This window comes from Melospiza melodia, chromosome 3 (assembly GCF_035770615.1).
Source record: "Melospiza melodia melodia isolate bMelMel2 chromosome 3, bMelMel2.pri, whole genome shotgun sequence".
Taxonomy (NCBI): Eukaryota; Metazoa; Chordata; class Aves; order Passeriformes; family Passerellidae; genus Melospiza; species Melospiza melodia.
In genome coordinates this window covers 2,845,332-2,862,781 of record NC_086196.1, presented here as the reverse complement: position 1 = coordinate 2,862,781, position 17,450 = coordinate 2,845,332, and the positions used below count along the sequence as shown (strand labels likewise).

Below are 17,450 nucleotides of genomic sequence, written 5' to 3'. Positions count from 1 at the left end.
ACTGACTGAAGAAATACAGCTGAAAAACTTCAGATATGAAACATAACATCTTATTCCCTAACGTTACAAAAGGACTCAGCACTGCAAATGTCAGCATATGCTGTGACATGCTGTAAAAACTGTTTCAGGGATGAAGGTTCAGTGTGAACAGTTAACTCCATCCATTTCGCACTTGGATTAAAATCAGAGCTGTAACACTTTTGATAAGCTTCAGATTTAGTACCAGCAAATGTACTGAAAAACAGCAGTGAATCATCCAAACCATCCCTTCTATCCCGTTATCCGTAAGAAATCAATGCAATTTACATTTCTAGCAGGATTAATTTAGCTGCATACATCTTCACCCTGATAAATGCCTTTTTCCTTATTTTTCTGTATTCGATACAAAAAAAACCTCAAGTGCTACACGAACACTGTAGCACTTTGCCCTGGCCCCCCAAAAAAAACCCAAATAAATAAACAAATAGGTAAAAATAAACCGAAGCTTTAAATATGAATGCACATCGAGCCAAAAATCCCCGTGTCCGTACCGCACTCAAAAACGCGACTTTCAAACACGCGAGAGCGCCTGTCACACACTGGTGAGGTGACACGGTATTTATATCCATCGCTCACGCCGCCCACGTCCCTTGTCCCCAGACGGACCCTCGCAGGGACGCGGGGCCACCCATGTCCCCCAGCCGGCCCCAGCGCCTCCCGGCTCCGCAGTCGCCACACCCGGCGTGGCAGGAGAGCGGCCGGGCGGGGAGCGCTGCCCTACCTTTGTATCTCTCTAGGACATCTTCGTAGGCCTGCAGGTACTCCTGCTCCTCGGCGTAGAAATAGGCGCCGGGGGAGAGGTAGCCAGCCATGGCCAGCAGCTCGCCCTGCCCTGCCCAGCCCAGCCCTGCCCTGCCCGCCGGTGCGGCTCGGGGCGGCCGGCAGCCTCGGGGATGGCACAAGAAAAGCCCCGGCAGCCGCGGGCGGGGGCGGGCGGGGGGCGGCGCTGCCAGCCCGGCCGAGGGAACGCCCCCGCGGGCGGCCGCTCGCTCGCTCGCTCGCTCGGGTTTCGGCAGCCGCCCCTCGGAGCGCGGAGGGGCGGCACCAGCCCGGCCTCCCGCCGCAGCCCCCGGCTCCAGCCCCATGGCCGAGGCGCCGCCCGCGGGGCCGGCGGCTCCACCGCCGCCTCCCCCGAGACGAGGAGGGTGGCGGCTGCCGGGGCGGGGACGCGACGCCTGCAGCGCTGACGGCGCCGGTGGGGACACCGCACTCTCGGGCAGGCACCGACCGGGGAGGGAGCCCAGGCCGGCAGCCGGCGGGGCCGGGAGCTCCCGCAGTCCCGGCGGGGCGGGCACGGCCCTGCCGCAGGTGTCACCGCCGCGCCTGCGTCCCCCCGCTGTCCCCCCGCTGTCCCCCGGCGCTGACCCCGCTGCCCTGCGCTCCCTGCTGCCCTGCCCCGGCCCGCAGCTGCCCCGTCCTGCGCACCCTGCCCGCAGGGATCCGCGGGCGGTCGGGCCGGCTCCGCAACGCCCCAGTCGCGGCTGCATCCTGCGGCTCCGCAGCGCTGGCCCCGCTAACAGCGCCGCTAGGAATGGTTACCCTGGGAAATGGTGTCCCGGCAGGGACCCATGGAGACGCGCATATAATCGGGGCGGTTGGGGAGAACAACAGCGGTGTCCCCGGGGAGCGCTGGGGACCGCCTCATCTTTCTGGGATTCATTTACAGGCGTTTTCCAGCTTTCGCCAGGGTGATGCGGACCTCCGCCCTATTTTCGACATCAATTGTCGCCGGGCCGCGGACCAGAGCCCTTTGGCGCGTCCGGCACACCGGGGCGGCTCCGCTCCGGTCCCCGTCCACCCCGAGCGGACAAAGGCCGGGGCTGGTCCCCCGCCCCTCACGGAGCATCATCGGCCGCCGCGGCCTCTCTCCGCGCTGCGGGCGGTCCCGCGGCGCTTCCAGCCAGGGCGGCCGGGGGCTGCCTCGGCCTTGTGGGCCGAAAAAAGCGCCGGCCCCGCTGAGCCGCCCCCGCCGCGGCTGCAGCCCCCGCCGCTGATGCTTTTTCGCATGAAAGTTTAATGGGAGCACCTGCGCGTGTTTCGGCTCGCCTTCCACACGCATCAGTTCACCCAGCCGGAAAAGGCGGCCAAAGAGCTTAGTCACCGCCCGGCGGGGCCGCGCTCGGAAAGAGAAGGGACGGGGGTCCCTGTGCCCCCGGCCGCCCCCTGCCCCGCCGCTCCCGGCCGCGCCTTACCGGCGATGCGCAGCACGGCCCGCTCGGCGGGGTCCAGCACCGAGCCGCCCTGGATCTTCCGCTTGGACCTCTCGTGTTTGGGCAGGTTCCAGGGCAGCGTGTCCCCCGGCGCCGGCGACACCGTCCCCGACCTCTGGCTGAAGTCCTCCTCGTCGGAGAAATCGGCGGAGGACGACATGGAGCATCGGTAGGACGCGTTGCCGGAGCTCTGCACGGGGAGACAGACAGACAGACAGGGTGCGTGGGGAGCAGCTCGGGACGAAGGGCCTCAGGTGGCGCCGGCGAATACCCGCCCCGCGTGGCGTGGAAAAGCATCTCACGGGAAAAGGAGGATAGGGGAGAGGGCCGCCGCTCACCATTGGTGTGAATGTAGAGGGGGAAAGGGTGCGTGTGCGGCGTGCCGAGGGTGATCCCCCAAAAAATAGCCGGTCTTTAGCGGGAGTGCATTTGGAGGGATGTCGGGCTAGAGCCGTGGCCTGCGGCTGGGCAACCAGCTCGCAAATGAGCCTCCCACTTCCCCAACAATAAACCCAGCAGCAACAACAGCCGAAAAAAAAAAAAAAAAAAAAAAAAAAAAAAAAAAAAGCCACCAACCTTCCCGGCTACAGATCGAAGGCTTTTGGCTCCCCCGCCAGGACAAGGGGAAGATTTGCCATCACCGAGCTACTGGTAAATCCGCCCCCGGGACAGACCCCGGCCCGCCGGGAGCCGAGGCGGGCTCTCCGATCATCACCGGCCCGGGCTCCCCCTGCCCCGCGCTGCCCAACGCGGGGCGAGCCTGGCTGACGGGACGGAGGGAAGGAAGGAACACGATGCCTCAGAGCAGCCCCTCCGGGCAGCAGGGCACGATGGGCAGCCTTAAGTCACACTTTGCAAAGCGACTTCGGCAAACAAACGACTGCTCTCGGTGTATAAACTGTATCCACTTTTAGGCTTCCCAGCTACTCAAAAAAGAGCTCTTCCGGAAACGTAAATAAACACTGATGCAGTGAGAGGACTGCTGCCATGTCTGGCTTCCCTGTTTATGTAAAGTGGGAAACGGAGATGTGCGAACAGTTCGGCACCGTGTTGAAATTTAAGGTACATCATTAAACACGTTATCAGGACACAACGGACAGACACGTGCTATTACTTTTACTCTGTAACTTCAGATTGAAGGATTTGTGGTTTCTCCAAGGCACGACACAAGAAAATGATGGGTGTGATTTGTCATTTCACGTGGGAGCTACTGTTACAGCCCCTTTCAAAAGTGCAAACTGATGCTCATCCAATTATTTTAGGTGTGTGCTGTCAACTTTTGCAGGTGCAGTAGAATCATAGGCTCACATAATTGCTTGAGTTGGAAGAGACCTTTAAAGAGCATCTAGTTCCAACCCCCTTGCTGGGGGCAGGGACACCTTCCACTAGACCAGGTTGCACAAAGCCCCATCCAATCTGGCCTTGAGCACTTCCACAGCTTCTCTGGGCAACCTGTTCCAGTGCCTCACTGGAACTTACTGTAAATGAATCCCAGTGAAGGATTACTTCCTTATATCTAATCTAAACCTGCCCCCTTTCAGTTTAAAACCAGCATATTTTGTTACACAGCAACAGCCCCATTCCGCCATTCTAGAGTCCAGATTTGATATTAAGCCAGATAGTATTTTAGGCTTGTATTGCAGCCCTTTTCTCAATTTTATTTTTTTCTATAAAGGAGCCTAAAGGGTACCTTTTCTTAAAGAAAAAATTTGTACAGTGATTGAGATATGATTAAATGTATTACTGTTGTCTAATTTATGGTTTTGTACTGTCAGCTGTCATGGGGGGTATTTTACCCATTTAAAACTCAGAATCTGCATAATCCAGAGAAACATCATGATGCACTCTTTGCATAAAATTAAAAAATAATATATAGTTAAATAATCTGTTATAATAAGAGATCACTTATTAGTGGTTTTTTGCATCTATTAGTGTTTTTCCTTCTATTAGTGTTTTATCCTCTTCACTTCTATCCCAACTCTCTTTTCTCCTCGTAGAATACTCCATGGTGAAGTTTGAAATGTGTGAGTTGTGAGGGAGGGAGTGAATACATAAAACCAATTAACTGAATTCTTGTTCACTGTATTGTGATGTAGAGAGAGCAAAAGGTAAGTGCAGAAGAACAGAAACATGAGATGTCTGATACCAGCTCAGATTTCCTTCATAATTAGTTTTAGTGCAGAGACTATTTGGCACTCAGTTTGTATAATAAACTAAAACTGGATCTCATAAAGCAGGATGGTCACATATAGGTGTCTTCCTGATAAGAGCTGCAAGTGCTCAGCTTGCTGCAGGGCACTTTGCTGTTCCAGCTGGGGCTACCAGGGCCTCTCATGTGCTTAGTCAGGGATTAGGTTCCTTGAGCCTGTCCTTAGCCCCAGATTTTGCCACAGAAGAGAAAGTGTTGCCTTTAATCCCAGCTCTGAACATCCTGCTTCAGGCCTGCACCTTCTTTTGGCTGAGCAGCAACCCTCAGTATCTCTGGATCACACAGACCCACAGAGACAGATTCTGACTTTCATCTTTTTCACCTTCTGCATTTCTAGCTTATAATATGAACGTTTGAAAGAGACCAAACACAGTGTTGTGAAGTGCTATAGCAATAGTTTGTTAGTATTTATGTAGCAGCTTGAAATATGCAAGAACAAAGTACAATAGCAATTGCTATTGAAGTTTTGGGGAAAGATCTCTCAACTCTCAGATTTATTTTCAAAAGTAAGCTATAAATTTTATCCATTAGGGTTTCCTTTTTTCAAAAGAGGCCTTCACAGCCCATTATTATATGTCATAACATCTCCTCCTACCTGTAGAAGCCAAAAGCACTGTTGAGTGGTTGTTCATTGTGCACCATCAGTCTACTGAGATGTCAGTTTTAGGGAAAAGGATTCTGCCTTTTAGTCTGCTCTGCTACAATACTGAAACATAAGTGTGTGAGAAGACTCCACTCATATTTTATGAGAATCAAAATGAACAGGCACTGATAGAGCAGTCTTTAGCATCTGTGTATATTACAATTAGCTATCTGCTTTTAGGCTATCCTACCTTAATTGATACATGCAGTTACCAAAACCACTTTAGCTTTTTAACTCTTCAATTACCATGTTGTTTCATTTTCAGAGCAATGTAGGAAGTTTAGAAAGGAATTTTTCATAACAACAAAATCTGGAAAACAATAAGAAATGTCAACTTCTGCCTTAATGACAGTCTACTCTCTTATTCAGCATGGAGATGCTTCTGAGTAATGTGTCCACAGAGATATTGAACACCTAGGTATATTTACTTTGCTACTCCAGAGGTGTTTATAACAAACTAAAAAGCTTTGCTTGAGTAAATTAAGAGCTTTGATATGAATTCTGTAACTGTTCCTCTTTTGCACACAGGCACTGTTTGTGTACCACTCATCCCACTGGGGTCTATGTTTCTAGCATATTCATTTTCCACGATAGAGTTCTAAGTCCCAGATAAGCATTCCATTATCAGAGCAATATATTAAGCAGTTTAAAAAATAGGAAATAACACAGAACATCTGTAGTAGTATTCTGAAAAAAGTTCCTGGCCCATTAGGACAGTATTGGGGGGGAGGTTGTTATATTCTGTTAAAATCAAAATATGTAAGGCACTTTTGTTATTTCTGTATAAATTACATGGCTGCGTGCAAGCGAAAAGCATCAGTTAATAACGCACAATGCTTTTTGGGGGCGACATGAATGAAGTGTCTTTCATATCCCCTAAAATATTGATCATCCTTCCTTAGCCTACTCTTGGGCACTTAGCAAGGCTCAGGACTTGACTGCTCTTATCTTGAAGGCCTCTAAGGTCACAGCCCAGTTATTCTCCGCCTGCCGTAGCGCCCTGCAGCCGGAGGCCTCTCTGCATGCCCGTGGCGGCTCCGGCGGAGCGGCGGCACCCAGGGCCGGGATGCGGGCGGGGATCCGGGCAGCACCCAGGGCCGGGATGCGGGCGGGGATCCGGGCAGCACCCAGGGCCGGGATGCGGGCGGCACCCGGGGGCGGGATGCGGGATCCCGGCGGGGATCCGGGCGGCACCCAGGGGCGGGATGCGGGCGGGATCCGGGCAGCACCCAGGGGCGGGATGCGGGAGGGGATCCCGGGCGGCACCCAGGGCCGGGATGCGGGAGGGGATCCCGGGCAGCACCCAGGGCCGGGATGCGGGCGGCACCCAGGGGCGGGATGCCGGCGGGGATCCGAACGCCACCCAGGGGCGGGATGCGGGATTCCGGTGGGGATGCGGGCGGCACCCGGGGGCGGGATGCCGGCGGGGATGTGGGCAGCACCCAGGGGCAGGATCCGGGCAGCACCCAGGGGCGGGATGCGGGATCCCGGCGGGGATGCGGGCAGCGCCCAGGGCCGGGATGCCGGCGAGGATCCCGGCAGCACCCAGGGGCGGGATGCCGGCGGGGATCCGGGCAGCGCCCAGGGCCGGGATGCCGGCGGGGATCCGGGCAGCACCCAGGGGCGGGATGCGGGATGCCGGCGGGGATCCGGGCGGCACCCAGGGCCGGGATGCCGGCGGGGATCCCGGCAGCGCCCAGGGCCGGGATGCCGGCGGGGATCCAGGCAGCACCCAGGGGCGGGATGCCGGCGGGGATCCCTGCACGGCCCGCTGCCGCTGCCGCTGCCGGTGCCGCACGGGGGTGCGCAGCGCTCACCAGTCCCGGAGCGGAGCCGAGCCGAGCCGAGCTCCCTCTGCCGCTGCCGGCGGGCTCCCACGCATCGGGGCATTCGCAGGAGCCGCCTGAGTCAGGCTGGCAACCGCGCTGAAAAAGCGAGCTGGTTTCCAGTAACGGGGATGATTTCAAAGAAGCATTTCGTACACTTCTTGTTAGAGGGATTCGGCCAAGTTCCAAGGCCGAATGATTCCCCCTGAGGAGGGAAAGGATTGCTGTTTGTCATGGGTGAGGCGCTGCAGAAGATCAGATAGAGACTGAGTGGAAGATGGTGTAGCTGGCAAATGGTGTTGAGCATCGCACACCGCCAGAGAACAGGAAAGCACCTGGGAACGGGAGCTGAAAGGGTCGAGAACAGCGGGGACTGCACGCTGTCATTCCCGGGGCAGAGAAGCATTAGCCCAGGTCAGGTTTCAAACTCGGTCAGGCAAACCAGCTGGGAAAAGCTGCTGCAAGGCTGATACCAAATTATCTTCATATTACAAAAATTTCCCAGCCCTATGACACATCAGAGATTGTGCTGGCCAGCTGAATTCTAATCAAATAATTTGTACTTTCACATTTTATCTTTAAGAAGATTGTCTGCTGCAGTGAGTCCTTTCATGCTGTTTTTTGGAAGCTGTGGGAAGTATAGGTCAACACTGACTGACATTTAATTTTCAGTTTCATTATGAGTTATTTCACTTACACTAAACTATCTCAGAATTCCTGGAATGTATTTTTTGTTTTATTATACTTATTGCAGGAAATGGATAAATATCAACAGAAATGAAGCACTAAAATAATGGTTTTACTCAGTGTGTTTCAGCAAAATTCCTTTTAATTTCATTTAGAATATCAATTGAAAGCGAATGACTATTTCTGCCCTTTAACATCCCAGACTGAATTATATTAAAGTAGATCAACTTTTAAAGTAAAATAACTTTACAAATTTAAGACAAAATCTAGGGCAGCTGAATGTTCCCATTAGTAAATCTTTAGCACTTTAACCTGGGTAGATGATAATGAAATGCAGAACAAAAAACATCCAATGTATGTAATCAGGCTATGTGAGTCCTTGGGACTGCATGTTGTCAGGAAAGATCAAAATTCAAAACACGCACAAATTAAAGTACCAACAAGAGCAATGTAAAGCCAGTGATGATGAACTTAAAAAAAAAAAATCACCAGTGGAGATGTAGATGTAGAAAATCAATAGTTTTCTTTGGTTCTGTGCCACTCACTTAAGAGGACATCCATACGTCCAAGTACCAATGTTATCAGGAAATATGGAAATTACTACAGAGTTTCTAGGTTTGTATTTAATGTCATAATGCAATAAGCAGGAAGCTGGAAGGCAAATACACTAAATCTGAAAATCCTGATCATCCAGGGTCTGGCTCTATGTTAAACTGTCTTTGCAAACAGGTAGGCTTTTCAAACATCAAGACAACACCCACCTGCCCTGTAAAGAGAACTTACATTCTTTCTTTCTAAAGGTAGGAGAAGATGGAAATAAGCTTTCGGGGTTTATTCTATCATCCATGTTTTAGAACTAAACTTAAAGAGTCGATCCAGCAATCAATCAACATTAAATTATTTGAAAATACATATTCTTATAATTACACACATCGGTTTTAATGATTAAATTATAAGATTTTCTCTTATAAAATCCATTTTGAGTTTATTTATCTTAAATTTGCTTGAAAATATTTCCTTCCCAAGGTTTAATTTTCTTGAAAATTTTTAGTCAAAGCTGACTGAGAAGCCTGAGAGCAAGATTATGAAAACATCCAGTAGTTATTTGTAAAGACTAAAAAAATCCCAGTGATCTTTTTTGAGAAGACTGTAAGCTTTGGGATGGATACTTCAAATATGAATATGCTTTAAGCTAGACATAAGTCTTTTGCCATCTTTGTTAAAAATCTGTCTACATTTGTCAGAGTGATAAGTCTTTGAGGTATAAATATCATCTGCTATCCCTGGCATCAGGGAGTATAAAGTAAAGCTTTTAAAGTTTGTGTTTGATCTCACTACTCTGACAGGAAAACTGCTGCAGAACTTCCTGCTGTCTTGATTACAAGTGATCTTCTAGTTGCCACCTCAACCTTATTCCCGGTCTTTTAGGGGATTTTTTCAACAACAATGTTCATTTCCTTAAATAATCTTTTTGCTTCCCCGATGTATTCATAACCTGCATCCCATCTCCTCTCACCTTCTCTTGGTTTTGCTGAGCGAGTGAACCTTTAATCTCTTCTCACCTACTAGCAGTTCTTCTTTGTAAAGGTAGATAGTTTTGATTTAACTATTCCTAGTGTTCAGGTAACTACCAATATTATTTTGCCAGACTTTTTTAAAAAGGGCTCAAATTTCTCAGCTAAAATGTCTTCAATGTATCATCTCTGAAAACTCCCTTCAGACCGGCACCCCCTAAACAGAGTCTCTCAGGGGTTTCAGATTTGCCACACCAATGCGCCACCATCACAGAACGAGCGAGCAAATGTCACCCTCACAGCTCTTACCTCCACAGCTGGGACACCTACCATCCCCACCAAGGAGCCCACCAGGATCCTTCCAGCTTGGAGATCCAGAGGAAAAACTAATCTTTGCATTTAATCATTGCTGGCCATGGTTTCAGGCTGATGGCAGCGTGGGCGAGAGGCGTGGAGAGCAGGGCAAGGTGCAGGCGTGAGGCAGGAGAGCCCCGGTTTGTGCTCTCCGCGAGTCGCTGGGCCGCGGAGGGCGAGAGGCATGGAGAGCAGGGCAAGGCAGGTGCAGGCCTGAGGCAGGAGAGCCCCGGTTTGTGCTCTCCGCAAGTCGCTGGGCCGCGGAGGGCGAGAGGCATGGAGAGCAAGGCAAGGTGCAGGCCTGAGGCAGGAGAGCCCCGGTTTGTGCTCTCCGCGAGTCGCTGGGCCGCATGCGGGCAGAGGGAGGGAGGGAGGGAGGGAGGAAGAAGCCGTGATGGGAACGTGGAGAGGACAAACACCGGAACCGGCACTCTGCAGGAAAGGGCTGCAGGAACACACCGGGACTGAGAGCCTGAGGGACAGACTGACAGAGTCTGCGAGCTGCAGCTGGAAAGCATTCAAGGCAGCAGCAGGCTCTGTGCACAAGGACTACAGGAGGAATGGAGCTGCAAGGAACTGTGGGGATCGGTGACCATCAGTGCTGGGGGAAGCAAACTGGGGAGAGCTCAGGGTCTGACATGCTGGCATGAAAGCAGAGCTGCCTCTGCAAGAGGCTTTGAACAAGGCAGTTTAATGGACAAGGAGGGTACGAACTTGTGTGTGAAGGTTTCAGAGAAGACAGACTAGAGCCAAGGAATGGAGTATGCAACCAGGGGCCACAGGGAGGCACAGAAATCAAAGAGACAGCTGGAACAAATGCCTCAGAGCAATGAGAGCACTGACCAGGAGAACCTGGGAAGGGCTGTGACATGAAGGACTGACACAAGAACTGAAGAGCAAAAGCAGAAGAGCCAAGGTCAGCAGAGGAGTGAGGACTGGACAGCAAGGAAGGAGCAGAGGCAGGTCAGGAGCAGGCTGGAGGAGACATGGCAGAAACAGCCATGCTTGGGAAGAATGGGCACAGACAAGCTCATTGCCCTAAGAAGCCTGGAAGGAAAGGGAAATTTCACACCAACTCCAGCCATTAGCAAATAGCTGAGAGTTCCTCTGGAAAAAAAATACCTCCTCCCCTGCATTACTGATTCATATGAGGAATACAAATGCCATCAGTCTCTCCCTGAAATCCAACAGAATTTTCCATATTGAAGTCAAAGTGTCAAAACCTGCCAATGTGCTACACAGCTGAGCTTTTCCACTTTGTTTTTAACAGCAGTGGGAAATTCAACACAGCATTCCTGTTAAAGTACTTTTCTTAGGGCGGCAAAGTTAAGTACAAAATGTTACCAAATCCCAGACTTCAGGTTCACCATGCAGCCTTGCTTCAGCCTGTTTATTTGTATATTACAATGCAGTCATAACAATGTGATCATGTACGACTACATCCTCAGTAATTTTCTTAATAAAAGTCTTGCTCTTATCTAGTGCAAATGATGGGTGATATTCACTCCACAAACAGTTATTCAGTACTTTGTTTGTTATTCTCACTTCAATGGGCAGCCCTAGAACTTAACTTACTTCATGCTATTCAAATACCAGTGTGAAGAAGGAACTATTATTTAATAGGCTGGGGTTTTGTGCTCATCACTACTTCCATGCAAAGTCAACCAAGAGGTCAATTTTTTTTTGCCTAGGTCAAATTGAGATGCCAGGGATCTGACTTTTAAGATCCATTAATATTACATATCAATAATTCGCAGACTACAGCACTGAACACAGAGTTCAGTGGTGAATGGCAGTTTAAGAACTTCTATAAACCCAGCTACATGCTTTGATTTAGGCACTTAGAAAATGGAAGATAAAAAAATGTTTTAAACCAGCTGTTCAGCTTATTTACAGTGTCCCTGTGCCCACCCTTCAATCTCCAAAGCAGCACTCTCTCTTTTTAAAGAAATAAGAGATCCTCTGTCTTCCTGCAATCTCCTGTTTTATTCATTCATACACTTTACAACTTCTGCAGTAGAACTCCTACACATAAGAGTCATCCTAAGAGCACTTGCACCCTGTGGTGAATGCAGAGTACATCCTGTGAAGAACCAGCACACCACCACACCATTACAGCCTGTACGACAACGCAGATGCATAATCCACTGAATTGCAGCTGCACGTGTAACCTGAATTCCAGTGCTTGATAATACCTGAACACTTGCCTCTGCCAAACTATTCTTTCAGCATCATACCCATGTGTAGTGTTATATATATATATACAAATGGATAAGGGAGTCCCTTGCTATATAAAGATGTACTTTTATGTGCCACAGTAGGATGTTACACAATACAACTCTGAAGACTGACTCTGGTGGCAGTAAAGGAAAAGGAAACATCTGCATTTAGACTATAATTACTATGCATCTGTGAGACAATTACTGGTCATTTTAAGTTGTGCAAACAACACTATCAACAAGATCAGAGCTGATTCATTTTTAACCAGCTTTCAGCCACTGTACAGAATTTACCATTTATAATCACATACATAAAACATTTTTTTTCTAACAGTTAAGACTGCTAGCACATTTTAGCAGCTTAGGTTTCTATTACTAGCTCTCCCAGAAGGACACTGATTTATAAAAGAAAAATTCTGAACAGCTAAAAATTCAATTTCTCACTGAGGCTATGCTGCATGCATGTAGTAAAATTTTATCAATGAACACAGAATCCCAGTTAATATAAATCAAGGCAAAATGGTGGTGGCAAAAAAAAATACATTTTTCAAGCCAGAGTTTCACAACTCTGTTTCTTAGATACAACATTTGAATAATATTTTCTCTCATTCACTTCTAAATTAGGAGCAAGTGAGCTTCAGCTCCAAGGATGAAGGGTGCACTTTGACCCTCTTTGAACACTTGAGATGGAAGAAAGTTAGACAGGTTTAAGCTCTCATCGTATTTTCACTAAATAAGCATTTGCCCTGGGAATGAAAATTGGCTCAGACAAAATAAAAATGGTATGAAATCAGCTCACCTATCAAGAAAAATCCTGCTATATTAGAGGGCTTTGCCCACAGTTACAGAATAATTTGCAATGGTGTACAGAAAAATAACAGATTTTATGTTATTTTCAACTATGTAACTTTAAATCTAAGTAAATATATTGAAAACAAGCATGATCTGTCACCACAGGGGACAATCTATTGAAATGACCTTAACCCTCCAAGTAAGAGCTAGCAGTGAAATCAGTTAAGGTGTTCTAAATACAGATTTGTACTGTTATTGCTATGCTTATTTCTTGTGTGACACATTTTTCCATTAATGAATTATGAATTATTAGTCCTAATGCAATTAACTTGTTTCTTTTGTACTACGTTTAATAGCTCTAGCACCTCAGTATAGGAAAAAAAGCACTGGAAAGACAACAATAATTTTAAATCCCAGATCTAATTCTCAACAAATCACTGTTGTGTTTTAGGAAAAAGTAGCTCTAAAATAGTAATGCAATCACCTCCAGGGCCTAGTGAAACTCATGGCAATACACCTTTAAGAAATCCCTTCAAAAACCTAAAGTGCCCAGGAGCTGGCCAGAAGGAGTGGAAGAAATGGGCAATTGCAATGGATGAGCTGCAGGGTGGAGAGGGAAAAGCAGCCAAGAGGAAATGGGGAGCAGGCAGCAAGGGAGGAGGCCACAGAAACTGGAAGAGCAGCGGGAAAATGAACTCTTTGGGCAAAACTGTTTATGAAGTATTTATCAGTGAGGAGTTATTTGCTATAAGAAAAGCCATAAAGCACAGCAGTCCAAAAAAGAGATGTAAACAGTCTCTTGGAAAAAGAACAAACTTCAAAGTCAACCTAATGGCCACTGAAAGCTTTCTCTTCATTTCAAACATGACTGGATTTAGCATTAATAGTCATATTTGCAAAGATCCTGTGCACCTAAAATAGGTTCCTTGAGATATTTTTAAAAATGTTTAAGATGGCCAGATGCTTCAATCTTGTTTAAAAGTTTATGAAACCATTGCCTAATAAACTGTCAGGACCTTATCAAAATCCCCATCAATATCTTTTAAGTCTTTGTCCTGGTTTCAGCTGCGGTAGAGTTATTTTGATTCCTAGTAGCCGGTACAGCCGTGTTTTGGGTTTAAGGCAAGAGTAATGTTGATAACACACTGATGATTTAGTCATTGCTGAGCATGGCTGACACTTCATCAATGACTCTTCACCTTCTCACGTTGCCCTGCCAGCACAAGCAGCTGGGAGGGGACACAGCTGGGACAGCTGACCGAGGGGATGTTCCATCCCGTGTGGCATCACGCTGGGCAGCAAAACTGGGGATCTGGCTGAGGGTGGCAGCCTCCTGCTCAGGGACTGCCTGGGCATTGCCCACTGGGCACCGAGCAGCTGCACTGGGCATCACTTGGTTTGTACGTTGTTTCATAATTCTCATTATTTTCCCTTCCTAGTCAGTCTGATTAAACCTTCTCTCTACCCACAAGTTTTACCTTTTTCTCATTCTCTTCCCCATCCTACTGGGGGCAGTGAGCGAACAGCTCTGTGGTGCTGTTCGTGTTTAGCTGCACGCCAGCCTAAACCATAGCTGCCTTTAAAATGAAAAAAAATGCAGTTCTTATTTCCCTTTTTATATGGATTCACATGTTGCCTGTGTTTGTTCCTTATGGCTGTGCTCAGATTGTCCTGAGAGAGGACCTGGCCATGTGTGTGTGTGTGTGTGTGTGTGTGTGTGCACACGTGCGTGCAGAATCTGACAGCTCACAGCCCTGCCATACGTTTGAGAACATTGATATAATGTTAATAAAAATGCTGAAAGTGAAAGATGGCATGGTAGTGTTTTGCCAAGTTTGCTTCTAAATGCAATTCACAAGAGACACAATCCAGACAATCCAGCATGAGCAGATGTCTCCAAAAGAAAGAAGATATGAATGCAATCCATAGATTAAATAGCTAATAGTTGGAAATAACCAAGTCTTGTGCAGAGTGATGGCCAATATTTGCATCTCATGTTTTAGGTCAATTCAAATAGCATCTAAAGGACATAGTGGCACTGGAAAATTAGTACATAACATCAGAGTAAGAATAAATGGAAATTAATGAAATTAATGTTATTTAATGAGACATTTTAAAAACTCCTAAAAGGCCCTGTAGAACAACTTTATCCATATGAAAAAAATATTCTTAAGGTGTCAGAAATGTGAAACTTCTGGAACTTCTATAAGTTATTTGGTATCAGATATTTAAAAAAACTCCTAAGTATTTTTCAGACATAACTCTAATACTGATTTTCCCATAAGTTTTAAGGCTTAAATACAACATATAAGTAAACCAGGATAGCTGGAAGGACCATGAATGAGACAGTTTATGGTTTTACATGCATTAAAAATTGATCAAACTTTGCTTTCATGGTTTCTTTATCAGGGTATTCATAGTGCAAGTTTCACTTTGGCCATGGGATTAGTCTCAGTGGAGCCAAATGAAGCTGTCCACGTTGGGAATTTTTCACATGTGGCCTCCCAGATATCTGACCTCTCTCTGTTTTCCTTGTAGTGACTTATAGTGATGCTGCACCCGCTCCTAAGGAGCTAAATTGCTTCAGCAAAGGCCAGTCCTTAAGTAATTAGAAACAGGTAAATTAGGAGACCCTGAGGAATATCTACAACCAGCAGTGCTTCTGAGATTATTGTTTGTCATCAGTTTATTCTTTGTAGGTTATTTCAGAGGTACTTTTCTTTGTAACAATATTCACTAGTAATCACCTCAATGCACGCTGTTGCTACAGTTCTGGGGCAAAACAGATCTTTGGATGTGTAAAGTACAAGGCTTTTGAGTAGAAAGAGGGCTTTCACACCTGAAAGTGAAGAAAACGGGTTTATTCATCACCCTGTCTCTGCAGTCTCATCTACCATGTCTTGGAGTGATCATGACAAACAAAACTGCAAATTTTGGTACTACATGTCATGATTGTAAATAATCCTGGTAATAAGCATGAGTCATTTAGGAGCCCTTCAAATCGTTTAACAATGGAGATGTCAAAAGATGCTGCTTTGACATCATCTCTTTTCAATTATGTTCATGGTCATACAAACATTGTTTGGCAGAGCTGTACACCCAACTGACCCCACAGCTCAGGAGCCACATCTGTTTACACAAACTCAAGGCCACCTATGAATAACTTGCAGCATTTTATACTTTGCTTCAGAGCAGAAGCACTATTTAAAATATAGACAGTATTTTCAAAAGGCTTGTAAAAGAACCCTCAGTTTAAAATCTGCCCTGGAGAAGTACTGCTAGGCAGCAGCATGCTCACAACGAGAGATGTTTGCACATCCTTCCACACTTTCAGAAAATTTAACAGAATCAGGTACCCAGTTTGTGAAAGGAGCAATATGAAACACTCCCTTGATTTGCATGCAATCACACCAGCCTAAAAAACACAGTTCTGTTTGCTCTCAAGAGTTCTCCACTGTGTTCAAAAATTCAAAGCACACACCAGTAGCAGGTATGTGTACTCTCCTCCACGAGAAACTGAAGCAAAGCTGTCACCTATAGAGAATTTGTCAGCACAAATAATACAGCCACTAATGAGAGGGTGACCTGGAGGGCATGAGATATAACAATGTGCCCTACAAGGGGAAGCCTCAGCACTAGGTTCATGTTGCACTAGAATAAGATAAATAAAAATGAAAATGGCTTTTAAACTGTTTGGCAAGGATCAGTATTAGCACAAAATATATTTAATATCCCCATTAACAACTAGGAAGGTGTAAAAAAACCATTACATTTTCAGAGAAAACTAATGTTCTATTTCTGCAAACATCTCCTCATGCAGATATTCAAGTGGAGTAATTATTGTCTTCAGCAGGATTACTCCCATCCAAACAATTACAACTCATTTAGCTCTGACAAGATCAGGAACAATACTGGAAAGATCTCAGACTGCTATGCAGGAAGTAAAAAATAATACAAGCAAATTCAGACAATTATAGCAGCAGCTAGGAAACTGCAAAACAAGATTTAGACACAACAAAACCAACCAAATACAAAATAGTCAAACTTAGCAAGAATAAGAAAGCCTAGCAATTAAATATCCACCAGAGCCTTAAATGAAATATCTGAAAAGTCTTTATGCATATATCTTAATATGACAACAAAACAGGCTAACATATTTCAGGATTTTAAATTTTGCTGGAGCAAAGGCAAAGCTTTCCCTAAGGTTCTTTTATAGTTACTTTGGAGATACCATTCTTGTCAGAAAAAAAGGGACAAAAATGCGTTAGGAGGGGAAAAAAAATAAAAAGGAGAACTGTTTCATGAGGAGAAATTATATCTTCTGGTTGGCAGACATCATACAGGACTTTTTTCAAGTGATGACTCAGCAGAATACGGCCATAATGTAAACATCAAGACAACATATTATTTATTTAGAGTGGCTCAAGTGGGCAGAGCTAGGAATGTCAGGGGGAAAAAGGGGAAAGAAGTTATGCAGATCAACAAGAGCATTTCTGGCACTGAATCATGTAAAACCGTACAAAGATGAAGGTCAAAAGTCTCTCAGCTTCAAGACACTGAGACTAAGTGGGATGAAGATGCAACAAACTGCAGGATGGGCATCCTGGTGACTGCCTGGAACTTCACAACACTGCAGTGATTTGTCATGGCAATGGCATAAACCTTACTCACCCTGTCACCATGGCATTAATAATACACCCAAAATAATTTACAATGTCCATGAGAAATTAAATCGGTGACTTATGTTTTCTGGATTGTAGTATAATAAAGACAATTTATTCTTTTTTTGGTAGAAATATGCACTCATCAAGGCTGTAGAAGGAAAAGCTATCAAAAGCTATGTAACTGTATAAAAGACACACTGCAAAAGCAATTTCAAGGAAGTGACATAATGGTGACAGCACTGAGAGAAGTTTTCCCTAAATCTGGGATTTATTATTGTTTCAGTGAAACCTGG

At 46.6% G+C, this 17,450-nt stretch overlaps 1 protein-coding gene across 10 annotated transcripts in view; it reads right to left on the bottom strand.

The window, feature by feature from the left end:
- Positions 1-17,450, bottom strand: part of DST (dystonin) — a 289,433-nt gene that overhangs the window by 253,612 nt on the left and 18,371 nt on the right. For 4 of the 10 annotated variants that reach the window (XM_063150658.1, XM_063150659.1, XM_063150655.1 and 1 more), the window contains exon 4: positions 2,232-2,439. In XM_063150658.1, coding sequence (XP_063006728.1) covers positions 2,232-2,439 — 208 coding nt within the window. Of the gene's footprint in view, positions 1-760; positions 894-2,231; positions 2,440-17,450 lie in introns of those variants that run through there. The other 6 variants (XM_063150657.1, XM_063150667.1, XM_063150668.1 and 3 more) reach the window with 2 other exon arrangements.